Genomic DNA, 19155 nt, shown 5'->3' on the forward strand with positions numbered 1-19155 from the left:
CTGTGCTGATCAGGTCGGAGATGGGCTCTGGTCAGAGAGAGGGTATGGAGAGAACTTGTATTCGACTAAAGAAATTCTTGGTCCACTAAAGACATGTTCTGTCAATAGATTAGTTGCCTAAAAACTCACAAACCAATTTCTGTATCTGTTCCAAACTGCACTGGTAAAACTATAAATGCATGGGAGTTCATGCAAAAAATAACTACAAAAAAGTACTAGGAAACAATGTATTTATATAAAGACAGCTTAAGTTTGTGTATCATGAGTTTGATCCTCCTTTTTACATATAATTTGCAAATGTTCAGCTAGCTCACTTTTTTTTGGTGTTGTCCCATATATAGTTGAAACCCGAAGTTTACATGCACTATATAAAAAGACATATATGTGTTTGTTTTTTTCTCGCTGTCTGAAATGAAATCAGACTAAACTTTTCCTGTTTTCAGTCAATTAAAATTACCAAATTTATTTCTCTTTGCTAAATGCCAGAAAGATTTTTTTTAGATTATTTTTCATTACTTTCTTTAAAGTCAGATGCACACACACACACACACACACACACACACCTATGTGTGTGTGTGTGTGTGTGTGTGTGTGTGTATATATATATATGTGTGTAGTTGTTGTATGTTCACTGTCCCCACTAAATAAACAAATAATACCATAATATATTTGAGAATGAGGTCATGTTTTTATTATTGATGTATGTAATATAATACCACTCACAGACACACTGTAGATCTGGGTTTCCAAAATGATTTTCTGCACATTCGTCGCACTTCCGCCCTCCATACTCCGGCTGACATGGACACTGACCAGTCACCTGCAAAATAAAACAAGAAGGGGCTTTATTTATTTAATGAGCTGAGGGAAACATGTTCAAACTGCTGGAGTACAGATTACATTCGAGTTACTATTCTTTATAGATTTTATCCAAATATCATTTTGGAGCTTTCTCATACTATAGACATCATAGACAATATATTAATGTTATCAAATTTATTGTGCTACTTTAAATCAGAGGTGGGTAGAACTCAGTTGACATTTATTGACTTTTTAATGAAATTTTTTTTAATTAGTAGTTTTCAGACACCATATACTTGAACACTGTATTTTACAGTAGAACTCTTACTTAGTAGTAGTTTTCCCAAATTCTTGAACCACAACTTTGTACATCTACCTGAGTAATGTTATTTTGAAGTAACAGTCCAGCTACTCTACCCACCTGTGCTTTAAATAATATTGAATAAAGAGTAACCACAGACCCTCACCTTGTCACAGATGTTGGAGAGAGCGTTTGCTGAGTCACAGGAGCACGGCACACAGCCCAGAGTTATGTTCCAGTACTCGTCCTCACACTCATCACACAGCGCACCTCTCACCCCCGACCTGCAGGGGCACTGTCCTGTCTGAGCATCACAGAAACAGGGGCTCTGCAGTGGACACAGTGTCACCTCGGTCCCCCGCCGGTCACATGAACACTCTGAGGAATAGATACAGACAAATGAAACAAAAGCTCTCCGCCACTTGAATCCCACTCTAATAGGGGCATACATTTATTGTTAACAAGTCTGACAGTGGCCAGTAAAGGAGAAGTTCAGATTTTTACCTGTGATGTAACAATCTGGACAAAATGCAAACAGAGCATTTTTGAGGCTCAGAGAAAATGACTTTGGACAATTAGATTAATGAAACAATGTGATGTTTTTGATGCGGGGGACAACATAATTAAAACATTATTTGGCATAAAATGTGTCCTATAAATTAAAATTAAAGCATTTTTTCATCTGCATTAAAGCATTTTCTTCAGAGAATGAAGCCATGCATGTCTGGATAGCAGGAAAGTCTCATCTAGAAGAGGCAGAGGTAATTTTTCAAACATACCTTTATCCACCAGGGGTCAGTAAAATCCCAGGTGATACTGTAATGTTTCTCACCTTTGCAGTCGTGGTCCCGTGCGCTGCCGTAGTACCCGGGTTTGCACTCCTCACAGTGGCGCCCTCCAGTGTTGTGAAGGCAGCGCAGACACTCCCCGATCACTCCGTCACACGCCTCGTTGTCGTTTGGGTCGATGTTGTTGTTACACTCACACTTTTCACACCGCGCCCCCGGCAACAACAGGTCACTGAAGTAACCAGGGCTGCACCGCTCACACTGAGGACCTGCCACAGAGGAGGAAAAATAAGCCTACAGAAAGATGTGCTTAAAGAGCTGGCTTTTTACACAAATTCATTATAGAGAAGCAAAATTAAAGATTTGTTCTTTTACTACCTTTAGTGCTACTATGTGTACTACTACTACTAGAGCCTAGACTGAGGTTTTGATATTAAAAGTGACCTCACATATAGAAGTGGGACATGTATTCAGACATTTATATCACAATTGTTGTTTTTGGAGATATGTCTTTAATCAAAACTATTTTACTAAAACTATTACTAAAACTACTATTAAGAATGACCTCAAAGGCACATAAATGTCTAGTGTAATCCTCCAAGCAAAGTGTTAAATAAAGTGTTTTTTCTGGAATTTATGTTAGCGCATTCCCGCTGCATTATTAAAACATTATCTGAATGTCTTTTTTGTCAATATTGCCCACCCCTACTCACATGCCAATAATATTATACATATAAAAGCAGGCAGTAGTAGTATCCACAGTGTTCAGTTTTAAACCATATGACCCTTCTTCTCACCAGTGTGGCCGTCCAGGCACCTGCAGCTGAGGCTCTGAGTCTCTGAGTCTCGGTCGCAGCTCGAGGCAAAGAACCGGCCGCTCTCCAGCAGGTCGGGGCACAGGCAGGGCTCACAGGGAACTCTGGATACTGGGCTGCCATAGTACCCCTCTGCACAACTAAGACATGGTACATACAATTACTGGTACCAAAATTAAGTTCTGGAGATGTTTTTTTTCTAAAATCTTCAAAGTATTTTTTATTTATTTTGTGCTATTTGAGACTTCTATTTTTTTCAACAAGTCCTTGTGAGCACCTGCTAAATGAATGATTATGTTAAGAAATGCTAGAAAATAAATATGTTTAAATGTAGTAGAAGATGTAGAATTTACACAATTATTGGTACCAAACTGAACTGAAACTGGAGGTGTTTGTACATAATATAAATGCAAAGGTTCAAATTTGTCAAAATGTGTAAAAAAAAGAAAAAAAAAAAAAAGAAAAAAAAAGGTTTCTTTCTTTCTGATTCTGACTGAATGTGATAATTGATGATTTTGTTTAGAAATACTACTAAATTTTTTTTGGCAAATGCCTCTGAGTAGGGCTGTAACAATATTCAAATCCCATGGCATGACATTATCCTGCAGCATGGTTCTTACAATTTTAATTTAGTATTAAAGTTAGCAATAATGGTATTGTAAATTTTCAACAAAATAATGAATCTGGCCATAGAAGCTTGCGATTCAATATATAAAGCCTTTACTATTATTGTAAGATTTTAAAGTGGCCACTGTTATATGCCAAGTATTTTTCCTAAACTAATTTTACTTTATATTTTGCTCTGGATCAGACCTGGACGACACAGACATAAACTATTTTAACTAGTTTAAAACCTATCCATGGGTTTCAGAGTTATGAAATATCATACAGAATAATGAGAAGTCCTCAAAATATTGAATAAAGGAAGCTGAAACCAATGAATAGTTAAACTGCATTGGGAGCCACTACAGAAACATTTTAAACTGAAGTTTGAGTTATTAAGTGCACAGACCTTTCACAGTGAGGCCCAGTAGAGTGCCCCCTACAGTCAATACAGTGTCCTGTCTCCTGGTCGCAAATCTCTGACAGAGCGTTGCATTCACAGACCCTGCAGTGTGGGAATCCCCAGTATCCGGGCTGACAGCGGTCACAGCGGCGTCCTGATACCTCCCTCCGACATGCACACTGTCCCCGCAACTGATCGCAAAGGTCGGATTCAGAGCCGCGGGGGTCACACTCACAGGCTGCAGGGACACAGTCAGGATATGGTTCATATGAGAGGATAAGATAGTGATTTGTTTAGGTTATATTTTACAACACATGGAAATAAGGCTAAAACTTAACAAATATAATGTACATTATTTAAGATGACCAAAAAACTACTTATTTTACAATTTAACAGAAACTATTTGACCAATTTTTTTTTCCAAGTGTCATTTGGAGTCTAAATAAAAGGCTTAGACTTAAATATACTTCTGCTTTATTGTGTTTTATATTATATTATAGATATTTTAACTTGATTATTCTTAAATTATTACATCAGATTGAAGCTGATTAGATATGAAACCCACAGCCCAAGGTGAGTTTTTGAACATTTGTCTAAGTTGAGGACCTCTACTAAAACTATGTATATTCAATAAAAAAAAATAAGTTTAGACAATCTTGTTTTCATAATATTTTGTACCACTTTGTAAGAATTTCTGCAGTTAGTTAAAAAGTGCCATTTTCAATCACTCAATCAGATACAAAAAATATGTTCTTTGTCTAAAATTACCCACATTTGCAGCCTTCAGGTCCAAAGCCGTAGGTCTGTGGAGAGCATGAGTCGCAGCATCGACCAATCACATTTGGTTTACACTCACAAACCCCGCCCAGTTTACTGCAGTAGGGCCCAAGTGAGCCTTCAGAATTACAGCCACAAGCTGAAAGAGATAAGAAAAATATTTGTATCATAAATTACAACCAATTACTACTCTACTGACCAGTAAAGGTAAGATTAAGGTACATGTTACTGTCATTGTAGAGAAATTTGTCCTCTGCATTTGACCCATGCCACTGGGCCAACCAATCAGCAGCACAGGGGACCACAGTGCTGTGTCCGAGTACACATTTCCAGATGTTGAGCTTGTCTCAGTCAGGTCATTGTATAGTGTCTTTTGAAGACTTTGACAACTTGTTGATGAACTACTAGTAGAAATCTCAGTGCTTACGTATCGCCCCCTTGTGGATGCGTGCGGACATGCTCTTGACCAGCCCCTCACAGACTTCCGGGAGAACATCGCGGGGTCCAGCCTCAGCAGCCAATCCAATGCAGCGGAATCTTCTGAAGGAGTCCAGGTCAGTCTGAGAACACAGGTCCTGAACCGCCTCGATACTCGGGATCAAACCCAACTGCAGATACAAGAGATAATCACTCCAAATGACAAAGCTGGAGCTATGAAGGGGCTAAAGTATATCACCTTACATTTTAAAGCAGCAAAGTAAAGTGTTACTTAATGAAGTTATTCTTTTCAAACTATATTTTGTTAGAGATGGGCTCCAACAGCAGTATTTCAATATCGGATGAGTATCGGTCTGATGTTGAAAATTAAGCTGATATTTGGTAAACTGTCCCAGTCTCATATGTCATTCCCAGTTGTGTACCGTAACTAGTAACTGCAATGGATGTGCAAATGATTCTGAATATGATTTAACACCTACTGCCCCTTGTGTTTAATGAATGCAGATGTGGGTTTCACATACAGAGTCGATGAGGATGTGAGAGCTGGAGTTTGGGTCAGATTCTGGATTTTTGTTGAAAGTGACGTCAATGAAGTATCGTCCTCCAGAGTTCAGACACACAGAGGAGTCCAGCACAGAGCCTCTGGGAAACAAAGGCACATCACATATGCTGCTGGTATTATACACTCTCATTATGATCAAACACATTTATTCACTCATGCATTTATGAAAGAACAAGTCACATTAAAATGACATTAAAAGATATTTGTGTGCTACACCTCAAAGAGTTTTCAGTGAGACTAATGTTAAACCAGTGGAGATTTTAAGATGCTAAATACTCAGCTTAGTGTTCATTCAAAAGTTCTGACTCTACAGTCTGACTCAGCCAATCACTAAGTTGTTCCAGGGCTTATTTGCTTACTTTGTAATGTTGTTACAAATTAACAATGTTTTCTACAAAAATGGCAGCTACGGCAACATTTGATCCCAAACACTTTCCTCATATCATGGTATATTCATCCTCAGACCCACAATTTTGAATTGATTTCCAGTTTCTATTGTTAAGTCTCTGTGATACCTTGAGTTTCCAGCCAAAGTCATGGTTCCACTTCTTATAGGTTCAGTGTCGCACTTTTGGTCTCCAGGAGATAAAGTGGTGATGCTCAAAGAGGCTGACCAATCAGAAGGAGACTGGAGAGAAAAATAAAAATATCAGCCACAACAACAAGACAAGTATCAGATATCAGTATTGGCTGAAAAAAATCCATATTGGCCCATCCCAAATTTCTGCATATAGCGAAAAAATATATGTCTTGTAGGAGCGAGATGTTTTCTTTTTCACCTCTGGCTCGTAGCGGATCACCAGCTGATAGTCCATAGACAGAGGCAGGTTGTCCACAGTGAACCTGAGTCCAGCCCCGGTCAAAATCCGGACTAGACCCAGCCCGGTCCAGGTGATGGGGCGACCGGAGGCTCTTTCTCGTGGGATGATCTGAAGAGCATTTCCAGGCTCCAGAGGAATGGTACCATACTGTGAATACAAGAAAATTATAATCAATATTCAACAGACACAGGACAAGAGACAAGAGTACGAAACTTTCACAGAACTTTAAAACGAGAAAAACTGTACCAACCTGTCTTCTGCGGCGGGAATTTCTTTTCGTCCTTCGAACCAGAACCACTCGTCCGTTGGAAATCTTGAAGTCGTATCCCTGCTCTCTGTAATACTGCTCACACTCCGGGAGGATGATGGGGTTTTGCTGAGGACACAGACAAAACCGGTGTCATTTATACAATATTTACTTTTGCTTGCAGTTTGATGTTGAAAAAGATGAATGAAATGAAATGGGTTTAACAATTACTATATTATTTATATTGTGCGTTTTAACCCTGTGTACACACTATAGGGGAAGGAGGGACCGGGACTGGGACCGGGGCCGGGGAGGGTGGAGGATAGGGTCTAGTTTCCAAGGGAGCGGCGAGTTCGGCCTCATACAGGAAGTAGTCGAGCTGCGGCAGGAAGTACCCGAGTCGTGGGTCTGCGCAGCGGCGCCCGTTCATGTTTGGGAGACACTGGCACTGCCCACTGTCACTGTCACACCTGAGTGAAGAGGTCACAGGGATCAATGTTAAGGTAATGAAGATTGTGAGAAGGGACAGTTCATATGTATTATTATTATTGTATTATTGTTATTTATCAAGTCCGTTACATGCATTATCCTGGCCTGAAAAACTTCTTTGGACATCTTAACTGCAGTATTATGAGTCAGATAATAAAAATGTAATATAATTAAGTTTATAAAAAATGCCTTCACTGGTCCTAGTCATCATGAAACTTCTACAAATTAATTAGAATTAGAGGAATAATTTTAAAAACAGTTAGTTCTGTAGGACAGTTTACAATACTTAAGTTTTATAAAATGAGCCCTTTACGATTTTTGTTAGACCCAACTGTGGTTAATGTTAATTTTCGATTTTGTGCATTAAAAACGTTTGCCCTACAATGGTGTCGTGACTGAAAAACAAGTCAAATAGTTTTACATACATGGTGCTGTGTGCTCCACCCACGTCACAGTCACAAGGAGCGCATCTCATACCATTTGCCAAACCATAGTGCCCTGGCTGAAAACATCACAGTGAGGTTATGTTTACTATACAACACATTAAAACTTTCAATGTAAAAAAAAAAAATACAAACATTTTCAATGTACAGTTCACATCAGTGTATTTACTTAGTGAGCTGATAAAATTACATAGTTTGAGATACAGGAAATGTGAATTTCTTAAAATGATATTAACTTCACTTAACCTAAGCTGTGATCTAAGGTGTGCTTCTCTAAAATAAAACTGTATATATCTTCTGAAGTGATCACATTATCGGTCATTAGAGGTCAGTAAAGCCTAACTCACCACACAGCGATCACAGGACGGTCCCACAGCCAAAGCTTCACACTGACAGACTCCAGTTTGACTGTCACAGGGACCAGTGCTGCCCAGAGGATGACAGCTGCACGCTACCACAGAACAGAGACAGTTCAGATTCACACTATATAATTAAACATGATCATGTAGTGGGATGTTAAATGTGGGGGACAGACAAGAGCAAAGAGGTTTAGTGTTATCTATGGCTGTTTAAGAATATTTTCAAATGATTCAAATGTGCAATACTTGAACCTCAACCACAACATTTAAGGCACAATTAAGTTCATTTATGATCCACTGTAATATCACCATCACTGAGAAACTCGAAAACTACACAGATTTAATCCCTCATCAAAAACATTCCTGAAGAAGTTTTAGATGTCATCCATGCATGTTTGAGTAATTTAGCGATCTCTCCTGTGCCCTATTTGAATGTTCTTTATGGTTAGCTGTAAGAAAACTAAAGGGAAACTCATAAAACATGTTAATACGTTGTTTTTGGTGAATATAGTATTTTTGAAAACAATAAAAGGCGACATGGAGAAAAAAAAAAAGTTATCTGTGAGCAAATAATACCTCATAGAACTGTATTACCCCCTTTTTAATTTTAGTAAATATCACTCAACCCTAATTCCTTTGTGTGATTGCTGGTGTTACAGCTCCTCTCTGCTCCTCTCTGCTCCTCTCTGCTCCTGTCTGCTCCTGTCTGCTCCTTTCTACTCATGTTGTGTTTAATGGTCTCACGTTGGCAGCCCAGGGCGTCGTCCTGTCTCAGACCGAAGTGCCCGGGTTTGCAGCGGTCACAGCGTTGTCCCTCCACATTGGGTTTACACAGACACTGCCCCGTCTGCCCATCACACAGACCCCCCGACTCAGAGCCCAGGGGAGAGCAGTCACACGCTACAAGAGGTGTGAGGTCAATCAAGTTAGCAGATTCAGATATAAATTTTTGCAGAGAAATGATATGCTGTTTTGCTGCAGCTAAGACTGTTACAGATTATTTACACATGTGGCTGCGCTGAATGTTATTATTGTGCTAATTTTACACAGTGTTTTATGGAGTAATAAAATTGTGAGAATAGTTACAAGCTCAGCCCATCCATGGCTCAGTATATATCTGAGACTTTCTTTGTGTTCTGGTCATTTTCAAGCAGTTTTTTCTGTATTTTGGCTCAACAAAAGACAATTTATGCCCGGGAATCAAATTGGCCAAAAATAGGGACATTTACATTATCACTATGCATTGTTTTATGTGTTGTTTTTCACATTATGGCAATTGCAATAAAATAACCTCAAATCTTTCAACTTCCATGCTTAAAACATTAACTAAAGTGTGCATTTTGTTTTGCACTTTCAACAAATCAAAGCTGACAGTTGTTACTAAACTCAACATATACCTAGTAATAAATGCAGAAAGCTCAGTACTTTCAGCATTTATTACTAGGTATATGATTTGCACTTTTACTCTGAATCCATCTCTGCAGCCTATTTGGATTAGATTTATATAAAAGTTGAACTAAGTGATTAAAGCGAGCTCTAAAAATAAATCTAACAAATCTGCTATATAATGTCTCTTTTTTGTATTTCCTTTGTCAGTAAGAATATATGTATAAATATCATACGTATGCAGCCGTTGGGGTCGTCTTGGGATCTTTGAGGGTCCTGAAAGTTGAAAGGTCGGCAGCGTTCGCACTGATCTCCCTCTCGGTTGTTTTTGCAGTTTTCACACACACCACCGCTCACTTCTCCAGTCGCTTCAAAACGAGCCACGTCAAAGTGACAAGAGTCTGAGTGCCCGTGACAGTTACACCCTATGAACATCAACACATACCTTATAATCAGACAAATCATATTAATAGTGGTAATTTTAATAAAGGTGGGATGTGGTTTTTACTTCTACAAATATTAGCATTGTCTTCTCCTCCTGGTCTCCATGGGGAGTCATGGTGAAAGTCCTGACACCTCTCACAGTTGTTCCCAGCAGTGTTGTGCTGACAAAGGCACTGACCATGGACCTGAGAAGAAATTGCTTCATTATAACAAATTAACGTACAAGTATAGTAATTGATTGAGATTTCTGTAGACTTGACATTGCTCTTGACAAGCCCTGGCTTTCCAAAGTGCATTTGGTTTTAGGCTGTTTTTTTGACAAAAAAGTTCAGCATGGGGCATTAGTTTTGTGGCCAAACTAATGGAGGTGTGGGAACCATTCTGTGCTAAGGTTTACAACAGTAATTTTGAAATTTACTGCATGGTCTAGATTTTGAATGCTTTACAGCAGTGGTCCCCAACCTTTTTATCACCGCGGACCGGCCAACGCTTGAAAATTTTACCGTGGACCGTTTTTTTTTTTTTTTTTTACTCATTTTGCTAATTTGTAACCCCTTAGCATTCCGGGTCATTTTGGTGAAATTGCCTTTGTTCTGACCTCTCCAAATTAAAATAATCACCACTATTGAACCCTCAGTAGTAACTGCACTAGTTTGGGGTCTTTGTAAAGGTAACACCCTATAGTTTTACCCACAGGTGTCAGAATCACTGTAAGTTTGCATTTATACACTTTGGAACACACATAAAAACGCAAAACTGCAGCGTAAAATTACGCAATACGCGCGCGTAATTTTACGCGCGGATCTTTATATCCAGTCTCGTCTTTTTACGCGCGCAGCAAACTCCGTCTGTTTACAGTAAACCACTGCATGTCACACATCAACGTGTTCCGCAGTTCATGGGCTTTAAGAGAAAAACATCACTAAACGTGTGTAATGTAACAGCTTGATTCTACAAGGGGGAGAGTGGGGCGTACACAGTCAACTGTAGCTCTCATTCACTGTCCGCGGCTCCAGTAACCCACAGCCCCACCTTATTGGCCAACTTTGGTGTCAATCACAAGCTAACAAGTTTGTTTTGCGCTGAGGAACAAAGTTGGCGCTGTCAGAAGTTTATTATGCCTGAAACTGACAAAAGAAATGCAGAGAAGTGACGGAACAGATTTCACTTTCCTGCAGCAGATTGGACATGGAGGCTCTAACTTCCTTTGTGGACATAATTTCTTGACTGGATTATATTCTCTGGACCTTTGCGGAACGAATGAGACCAACTTTGTGTGAATATGTTGATGTTTGACAGAACCAGAGCGCTCAATGGTAAGTGAAGTCCAAATCCACATTTCTGACTTCTCTGTAAAAACGGCTTTCCTGTGTGGTGATTAGAGGTGTAAATGGTTTACATATTCAGAAAGATGAATGCCGTAGCTTTCATTTGATGTGTAGATTGTTTGTGTGGGTGACGCAGAAATACACGTACATTGCTGTAAAGTTGTAACGTAAAGGCCGTCGCGGGCGGGCCGTCGGAACGCTAAGTGGTTAAGTTGTCGGTGCTCAAGTGACGGAAATGTAACCGAGAGAATCCGGTCATTTTTCAAAATAAAAGATTTTTCAAAAATAAACGATTGTTCAGACTCAGATAATAAATACAACAGAAATAATTATTTCTTGGACGGCCGGTGGCCCGGTACCAATTGATCCACGGACCGGTACTGGTCCACGGCCAAGTGGTTGGGGACCACTGCTTTACAGTGTATTATAATGATCTGATATTTGTGTTTAGTTCAGAGTTGACACCTTTTTGTTGTTTTTGTATCTGTTTATGTTGTTGTTAATGTAGCTGCTTTTGTATGTGACACTTGGTTGCTATTTAAACAAGCTGATGTGATGTTTTATTGGTCAGTCACTGGTCTGTTTTGGAAACTGGCTCTAGTTGAGACTGGTGCTCTTTTCCTCTTGTTCGCAATTATTTAGAATAGATGATATCTTCTTCAAAAAAAACCCCCTAAATTTCTTGTCTTTTTATAGGAAAATCCTGTTGTGCCTGTAGTTTAGACTTAAACATGCTCTGAAATGCAGTCATTAGTCAGTTCATATTTCAGTCTGCACATCATATTTATGATGTGCAGACAGAATAACAAAAAAATCACAATGCTTTTGTGTGTGTGTGTGTGTGTGTGTGTGTGTGTGTGTGTGTGTGTGTGTGTGTGTGTGTGTGCAGGCCTACGCATTACTATTTATTGTTAATATAATGAGTCCATACCATCCCTGGCTCTGTAAAGACATCTCCTCTGCCCCCTGCTGGTGTGCACTGAGCTGCGTGACCGTTACAGAAGCAGCTGCCCCTCACCACCATCTCGTACAGAGCGTAGTAATACTTATTCTGAGGATTTCTGCGCTTTCGGCCCAAAAGTGTGTCTCCAAGAGTGAACAGGCGAGTGAAATTTATCCTCAAGTTTGTCATGGTGATCAACTCTAGAGAGAAAAGAATGAACAGGACTAGAAATGAGTCCATAGTTCATATTAGATTGACGTCTTAACTACTACTACTACTACTACTACTACTACTACTACTACTACTGCTGCTATTTTTGAAATGTCAAAAATGTCCAGTCAGCTTTTTATCTTTTCAAGACTTCTAAAACAACCCCTACAATGGAACAATGCACATGACACATGCAGGTTATTCAGGAAACCTAACTCCACAGAAAGCAAAAAAAATCATTTAGAAAAGTCCTACAGGTCAAAGGTGAGAGGTCATCTAGGGCATTTGTGCTAGAGACAAAGGCAGTGTGCTAAACAGGCAGAACTCTTCCACCAATCTGATCATTCTGTTCTCTGGGCCAACTCACCTTGGATATGTGGAGCGTAGGGGTCTTCAATCTCAAATATAGGGTCCAGGGCTTTCAGCACCACCTATACAACAGAGACCATTTTAGATTATTGGAAATGAAATACCTGAGAAATAATTATTATATGTCATTTGAATGAACCCTTCATTTGGTACTTGCACTTAGTATTACAAGAAATACAAATCCAACATTTGCATGTCTCGCTAAGAGAGAAAAAAACAATATTGTTAACATACGTGATATTTTTAATGTTTAGTACACTTTTTAGCTACTGTTACACTTAAAGTTTTAGCTATTCTTCTTTCATAATGAGTATGAGTACGAGTAGGGAAAAGTACATCAGAGAACATCTAAAATCACGTAAGACTGAATTTCCAATACTATATAGCTTTAATTTTGTCTAAAAATATCCCCTTTTTATAGAAATCAGGTTACAGATGTTTTGTATGCATTGAAATCTATCTCATATGAACCAGTATCGCAGACATATCCAGATTGTAAGCTTATCAGTCATGGCTACGATATTGAAAATATATTTCATAAAGGCCAAATAATGCAGAACCTTTAAAATGCACGTCATCAAGGCAAGGCAAGTCCATTTATACAGCACAATTCGTACCCAAAGTAATTCAAAGTGCTTTACAGAATTAGAAGGACATTAAAATCACAATACAACAAATCAAAACATAAATAATCATAAATAATCATCTTAAAATTAACATTAAAAGAGGAGAGTGCAGAATAAAAACTTTTCAGTCATATGCACAGACTTTAGAAATCTAGTGGGTAACACACTCACCTCTCCTTCAGTGGAGGGCTCAGACCCGGAGTATCTGCTGTCACAGACCACATCATCGATACTGTCTGGAATCTGCTTGGGAACCTGAGGAAAATGAACCGAACAATCCTCCGAAAAATAACGAAACACTTTCCATGAGTGCCCAAAATCCTGGGACCTCTCCACCAACATGGCCGCCGGACGAAAGCTCTGCAGCAGAATACAACAAGAGAGGACGTTAAGAGGGCAATAACTTTATTTACCTAGAGTCAGACAGTGCACTCAAATACAGACAATTCAGCATCAGTTAAGCTAAACTTTACAAACTGTCAATAATAATATTTTCTTATATAACTAGAAAGCATACTTGGCTAATATTAAATGATAAAACAGGAGCTGCAAGATAAAGTTTTAAAATAAAGTGAATTAATATATCAATTTCAAGAGGGACCTGTTGTCGTGAGAAAATTTAAACAAAACAAAAATTTATACAAAAATACAATTAAACAACAAATTAACTGGGCTGACCAGACATCCCTATTTACAATCACTGAATTTTCACAGTTTTAGACAAGAAATGTTCCTATGTCCCTATTTTTGACCAATTTGATCCTCGCCAACAGCAAAAAGGGGAATATATTGTCATTTATTTTGCTAAAATACACAAAACATGCTTAAAAATGACTGTAAGGGAAAAAAATAGAGAAATCCCTCAGATTATATACTCACACAAGTCAATTGTGAATAGACAATGTTTTGAGCTCTTTTCACAATTTTATTTATATCTTTATATATCAGACCATCTCATCCTGGGTGGGTCCCAGTTTTGAATTGTGAAAATCTGGTCACCTTAACAATAACAATAAGTGACAATATAATTTATACCAACATGTTGCCGACAATGTTTTTTTTTGCTTAAAACTACAGAGGTATTATTTGATGGTACACAGTCATAGTCCCAAGCCACAAATGCAGTTTTTACAGTTTTCTGACCTCAAAATAGTTGCACATTAAAGAGTTATTTCTTACCTTGAAGGTGAGGACAAGATGGCTGAACTGAAAAATGGTCTCCAGGTCCAAACGGATACTGACCTCATGAACTCCTAAAAGAATAGGATCAAGTCATTTCAATGTAATCCTATGTAATGTTATATGACTTGTTATATGACTTGTGTCAAGCACAATTGCACTGGCGTATATAGGTGGACCACAACTGACATTCTTTCATTCATACTTTATTCAACACATGAATTCACCGTTTTCTGATTGCCACCACTTCATCTTGCGCTCAGGCTCAAAGGTGGTGATGACGTTTTCAATTCGGTGACTGTTCAGGTTGAACTGAGCATCGAACGGCCCTCTGGAGTCACACAAAAAGCATTTCTGTTCCTCCTAAAACCAAAAATATATTTGTCATTTGAAACCATTTAATACAGATATGAGTGGAGTGATTTCTCTTCTCCAAGGACATGTGTGTACAGGTGAACTGGAGAGTCTAAAAGTTCCATAGTGAATAAATGTGAGAGCACTAGTGTGTCTCTCATGGATGCTGGGATAGGCTTTGTTCTCTCATGTACAATCCAATTTTATTTTGATGTTTGATTTGAATGTATTGATAGATAAGTAATTAGAGAAAGTTTTGATTTAAATTTATTTAAATCTGGCTCTTTTTATCTTCAGAGATTTCAGAATCAGAATATGTTTTACAAACTTGCGTCGGCGTTATGGTGCAATGAATCATTTTGCATGGTTATTGGTGGTATTGCACCTTTAAAAACTAAAATCTCTATAGTTGACAACTGTATGATGGACCATGCAACTGCCATTTGACTTTATAGTCTCTAGGCATTTTGCAGTGACACAGCCTGCTCCTAAAACCCCAAACTAAAGGAAAACTGAACTAAATATCCAATGGGCCAAAAGGGGAAAAGATAAATGAGGAAAGAAAAATGCAGAAACAAAGCTGCTTCCTCGGGGTATAGCAAACATAAGTGACAGATCAGGACTTGTTTTAGTATGAAAACTGTACGCCGGGCCAGAAATCCTTCACACTTAGATACAATGGGCCAAAATCAAAACAAACACCAAAAATCGCATACTGGCATTGGCATCTAAGTCAGGGAACATAGGGCAAGATAAACGGTTAGAGGAGGCAAAAATGTGCTCAAGTAAGAGAGCTGTGAAAAAAATCTAATTAGAATAATGAGGCTGTAGTCCTTTAGCTGGTTGGCTTGAAAGGAATATCTAAACTTATGATCCACAAACGTTGAGCCTTATTGTTTGCAAGGATTCTGACCTGTTCTTCAACTAAATTTTAAATTATGTGATAGTAACCTACTCCAAAGTGAAAGATTAAACCACAAACAAATCTTACAGTACCACGTCTCACCTCCAGATAGCCGATGATGCAGTAGTTCTGAGGCCCATCCACGCCACAGGTGGAGGAGGATGAGAGCTGCGCGGCCCGACCCACCATCAGGTCACCAATCTGAGGGTTACAGGAGCCGCCTGGGCACCCCCTCTCTGGAGCCTGGAGATGGACTGAACTGAACAGACCTGCTGCAAAGGAGAATACATTTAATGACTAAAAGACTATGGATATTTACACTGTTTTCAAACTGCAGAAAGTGCTGGTTTCCCTCTTTCAAATAGGAGCATGGAGCCATAAATCTTGTTCCAGTTATGAGGTGTTTTATACAAATGATGGAAAGATTAATAAATGTTGAAGCTGATCAAGTTTAATAGTGATAAGGTCAATTATTCTGCTGTATAAGTGACTGACTGCTGTATTTGTGCACTTACCATGCAAAAACAAGATACAAAATCAGTTGACATGTTGTAATAAGGTAATATTTATTAGGTAAAAACATTATATTTTGACAAGGCACAATGTGAATGAAAGCAGCTCACACTAGTTTGGAGCTAATCAGGCGGATTCATCAGACTTGTCAGAGCACAGTGAATTATGAAGAGGAATAAAATCTCGTATATACATGTGTAATTGGCTCTGTTTACATGCACACCAAAATTATGATTGATTGATGAAGTTGTCCAGTTATTAAAATAATAACAAAGCCTGGTGTGAGTAATTGTTAAAATAAGTCTAAAAAAGATCCATGTTTCCAGTGGATCCATTGATTAACTGACACATGTTTCCAGGTTTTGGTGCTGTAAACCTCCACCAAAAATCTAATTATTGGGTTATCTGATTATTTTGATTCTACTCTGATTTTCCTTGATATGTAAATGTATCAAATAAGTACTCCATGATCCATATTTGAGCTAGAGTATAGGCCTAAATATAAAACGATGTTACAACTTACTTAAAAAGAGGAGGTTTAAGACCATGTTGAAGGCCTGAAGTCACCTGGTCCCTTCAGGATCCCAAGTCTTTTCTGGTGCAACAGTCTGTGTCAAACATAGAAGTCTGCTGTTAAGACACTGTGGATGTGGCATGGATCCAAACCTAAATCTAAACGATCCTATCACAATCTGTCCATACAAATGCCTTTTCTTGTCTGGGGCACACCACAAGCTCCTGACAAGTGACTGCGGCTTTGGCACTAAGTCAAAGCCTGACTCTAAAAAAGGAATTTCCCTCCAGCACCTTCAGTAATCCATATATTCACGCTTAAGATGGGCTTTCACTGCGCGATTTTGTAAGATGTTCCAAATTAGTCCCAAACTCACACTACGCTTATGAAGTTCAGGACGGGAGTGTACGGGGCGATGGTTGTTTACGCTGACCTGCTCATAGATGTACCTTAGCAAACTGTTGGCACTGTTAACTTCAGCTTGGTGCTTGGTTTAAAGTTTGAGTTTTTTCCCACTAAACTTTTCTAGCTCTAGTGTGTGCGGTGATTTGATCAGAGTACATGTCAGAGGTGCTTACAGGCTGTCGCTCCAGCCAACAAAGCTGTGTTTACATCCGCTTACAGCTCACCCTACTCAGACACTGCGACTCACGACAAATATCAAACATGTCTGACATCCCTGCGCATCATGAGCAGGTAATTGCAGCTCGTAACCCTCTGGAGACTGCACCACATTGACGCACGAATGAGGCAAAATTTTGACAGATTTTAAAGTTGTCGTGTGGCCAAAATTCATGTCAAAATCAGCCCAAATATCGCACAATGTAAACCCACCTTTAGAGGGGGCCAAATGAGCTGTTACTTAAATATAAAAGTAGGCCTGTTGACAGCTGAATAAACTATAAAGGCTGTTACTTGCATACTTTTACAGCTGCTTGCTACATATACTACACAAAACTGACTTGTTCGTTAGTTTAATCAGTTTGCAAAAGTATTTTCTAATATTCGTCATGTTATTCTTGTGGTCCTGTGCATCCATGTTTTTGAGTAAAACAGGGAGAACATGCACACTCCACTCAGAGAGATCAGGAGTCTAACCCACAACCTCCTTATTGAGAGGCAGGTGACACTCGGCCACACTAATACAAGGCGGAAAATGTGACTTAACACAAAAATAAACAAGTATAGAACTCACAGAGAGCTTGTTCAAACAGACCATAGAACGTAATGTGTAGATAAATGTCAAAAGGATTTGGCATTGGTTCATTTGAACACTCAAAGCAAATCCCAACAATTAGAGACATTCCCCTCAAAGTTCATGGTCCCCTCCAGGCCCTGCTCCTGCTCCTCGTAAAACTGCAGATCTGCTAACAACGTGGAAAATAAAGCCCCAAGCTACACAAGATAACAATCTTTAAAACAATATGTCTTCTATAAGATGGTTTGACACATGTGTGGTAGAAGCAAAAATGTAATATGGCTAAATGTCTACTGCTACTTTCTCTTCTAAAGCCACGAGTAGGTTTTAGGGCAGGGCCCAGGGTATTGGTGCTCTGTGTAAAAGGTGAAGGTTTGTGGAATAACATTTGATCTCCTTTGTATTTCACAACTTAACACAGTGCATTGCTATGGAAACAGTGTGAGTTATTCCACCTGTTATTTATTTATTCAATATATTAGACAATTAAGAGATGCAGTACCATAATCTACTTTAACCTTTACCATGACTGTGACACAAATACTTTGGTTTGCAGCAGATGGCACTGGGACTGAGGAGTGGAGTAGAAATGACAAAAAGCATCAAAAACACTTTCAGCAGTTTAAGTCAGGGGTGTCAAACTTATTTTCACCGAGGGCCACATCAGCAAATGGGTGCCATCAAGGGCCAGATGTAACTGTGGGGCAGGATAAATGTCACTAAATGTAAACAAATGTCATGTAAAATAAATGTAACTACTTTTAAACTTGTTAAATATCTGTTTCTGTATTTATTACTTATTCAAGTTGCAAATATTACGTGTCTGTATAACTGTGTATTTCCTGGTAAACTGACATTTTTAAAAGTGTGTATCTGGTCAGAGCACACCTTCAGCACTGCTTCAAAAACAGCCTTTTAATTATTAGACAATTTGTTGTTTTTTTCTTGAAGGCTAACTTTTGCATACTTAGCTCCGTGTTTGGTGTTAAAATGTCAAGGTAGATTGTACCGAGTCCGCCTCATAACACAAAAAACATACAGATTTTCTCCTTAAAGCACAAACTTCCATGCCGACAATTTTCCTCTTTCTGAACAATTTGGGATGATTATTTGCAAATATTTCTCTGTGTCACTTGTTGGGATAATCTCATTAGTTTATTGTCGATACACACATTAAAGCAGTATACACTTATTTTAAAATTACAGTCAAGTCTTAATTTACCTTCTTGTGGGCCACATAAAATGACGTGGTGGGCCGCATTTGGAACCCGGGCCTTGAGTTTGACACATGTGGTTTAATGGCTGATGTTTAAAATATTAAAAAATACATGACATATAAA

At 38.7% G+C, this 19155-nt stretch overlaps 1 protein-coding gene across 1 annotated transcript in view; it reads right to left on the reverse strand.

Moving 5' to 3' along the window:
• lamb4 (laminin, beta 4) overlaps positions 1-16701 on the reverse strand; it is a 52732-nt gene extending 36031 nt beyond the window's left edge. The window contains exons 1-24 of the mRNA XM_055222753.1: positions 16627-16701; positions 15693-15862; positions 14560-14695; positions 14333-14406; positions 13325-13513; positions 12526-12589; positions 11937-12148; positions 9742-9862; positions 9470-9658; positions 8592-8747; positions 7836-7939; positions 7471-7547; positions 6828-7026; positions 6560-6685; positions 6268-6456; positions 6004-6116; positions 5448-5568; positions 4916-5096; positions 4484-4627; positions 3718-3949; positions 2688-2845; positions 1935-2159; positions 1269-1480; positions 724-820 (exon numbers count right to left, since the gene is read on the reverse strand). Coding sequence (XP_055078728.1) covers positions 724-820; positions 1269-1480; positions 1935-2159; positions 2688-2845; positions 3718-3949; positions 4484-4627; positions 4916-5096; positions 5448-5568; positions 6004-6116; positions 6268-6456; positions 6560-6685; positions 6828-7026; positions 7471-7547; positions 7836-7939; positions 8592-8747; positions 9470-9658; positions 9742-9862; positions 11937-12148; positions 12526-12589; positions 13325-13513; positions 14333-14406; positions 14560-14695; positions 15693-15862; positions 16627-16651 — 3514 coding nt within the window. The 5' untranslated portion in view covers positions 16652-16701. The remainder of the gene's footprint in view (positions 1-723; positions 821-1268; positions 1481-1934; positions 2160-2687; positions 2846-3717; positions 3950-4483; positions 4628-4915; positions 5097-5447; positions 5569-6003; positions 6117-6267; positions 6457-6559; positions 6686-6827; positions 7027-7470; positions 7548-7835; positions 7940-8591; positions 8748-9469; positions 9659-9741; positions 9863-11936; positions 12149-12525; positions 12590-13324; positions 13514-14332; positions 14407-14559; positions 14696-15692; positions 15863-16626) is intronic.
• Between the last annotated feature and the right edge of the window lie 2454 nt (positions 16702-19155).

The sequence above is a fragment of the Periophthalmus magnuspinnatus genome, chromosome 6, assembly GCF_009829125.3.
Source record: "Periophthalmus magnuspinnatus isolate fPerMag1 chromosome 6, fPerMag1.2.pri, whole genome shotgun sequence".
Taxonomy (NCBI): domain Eukaryota; kingdom Metazoa; phylum Chordata; class Actinopteri; order Gobiiformes; family Gobiidae; genus Periophthalmus; species Periophthalmus magnuspinnatus.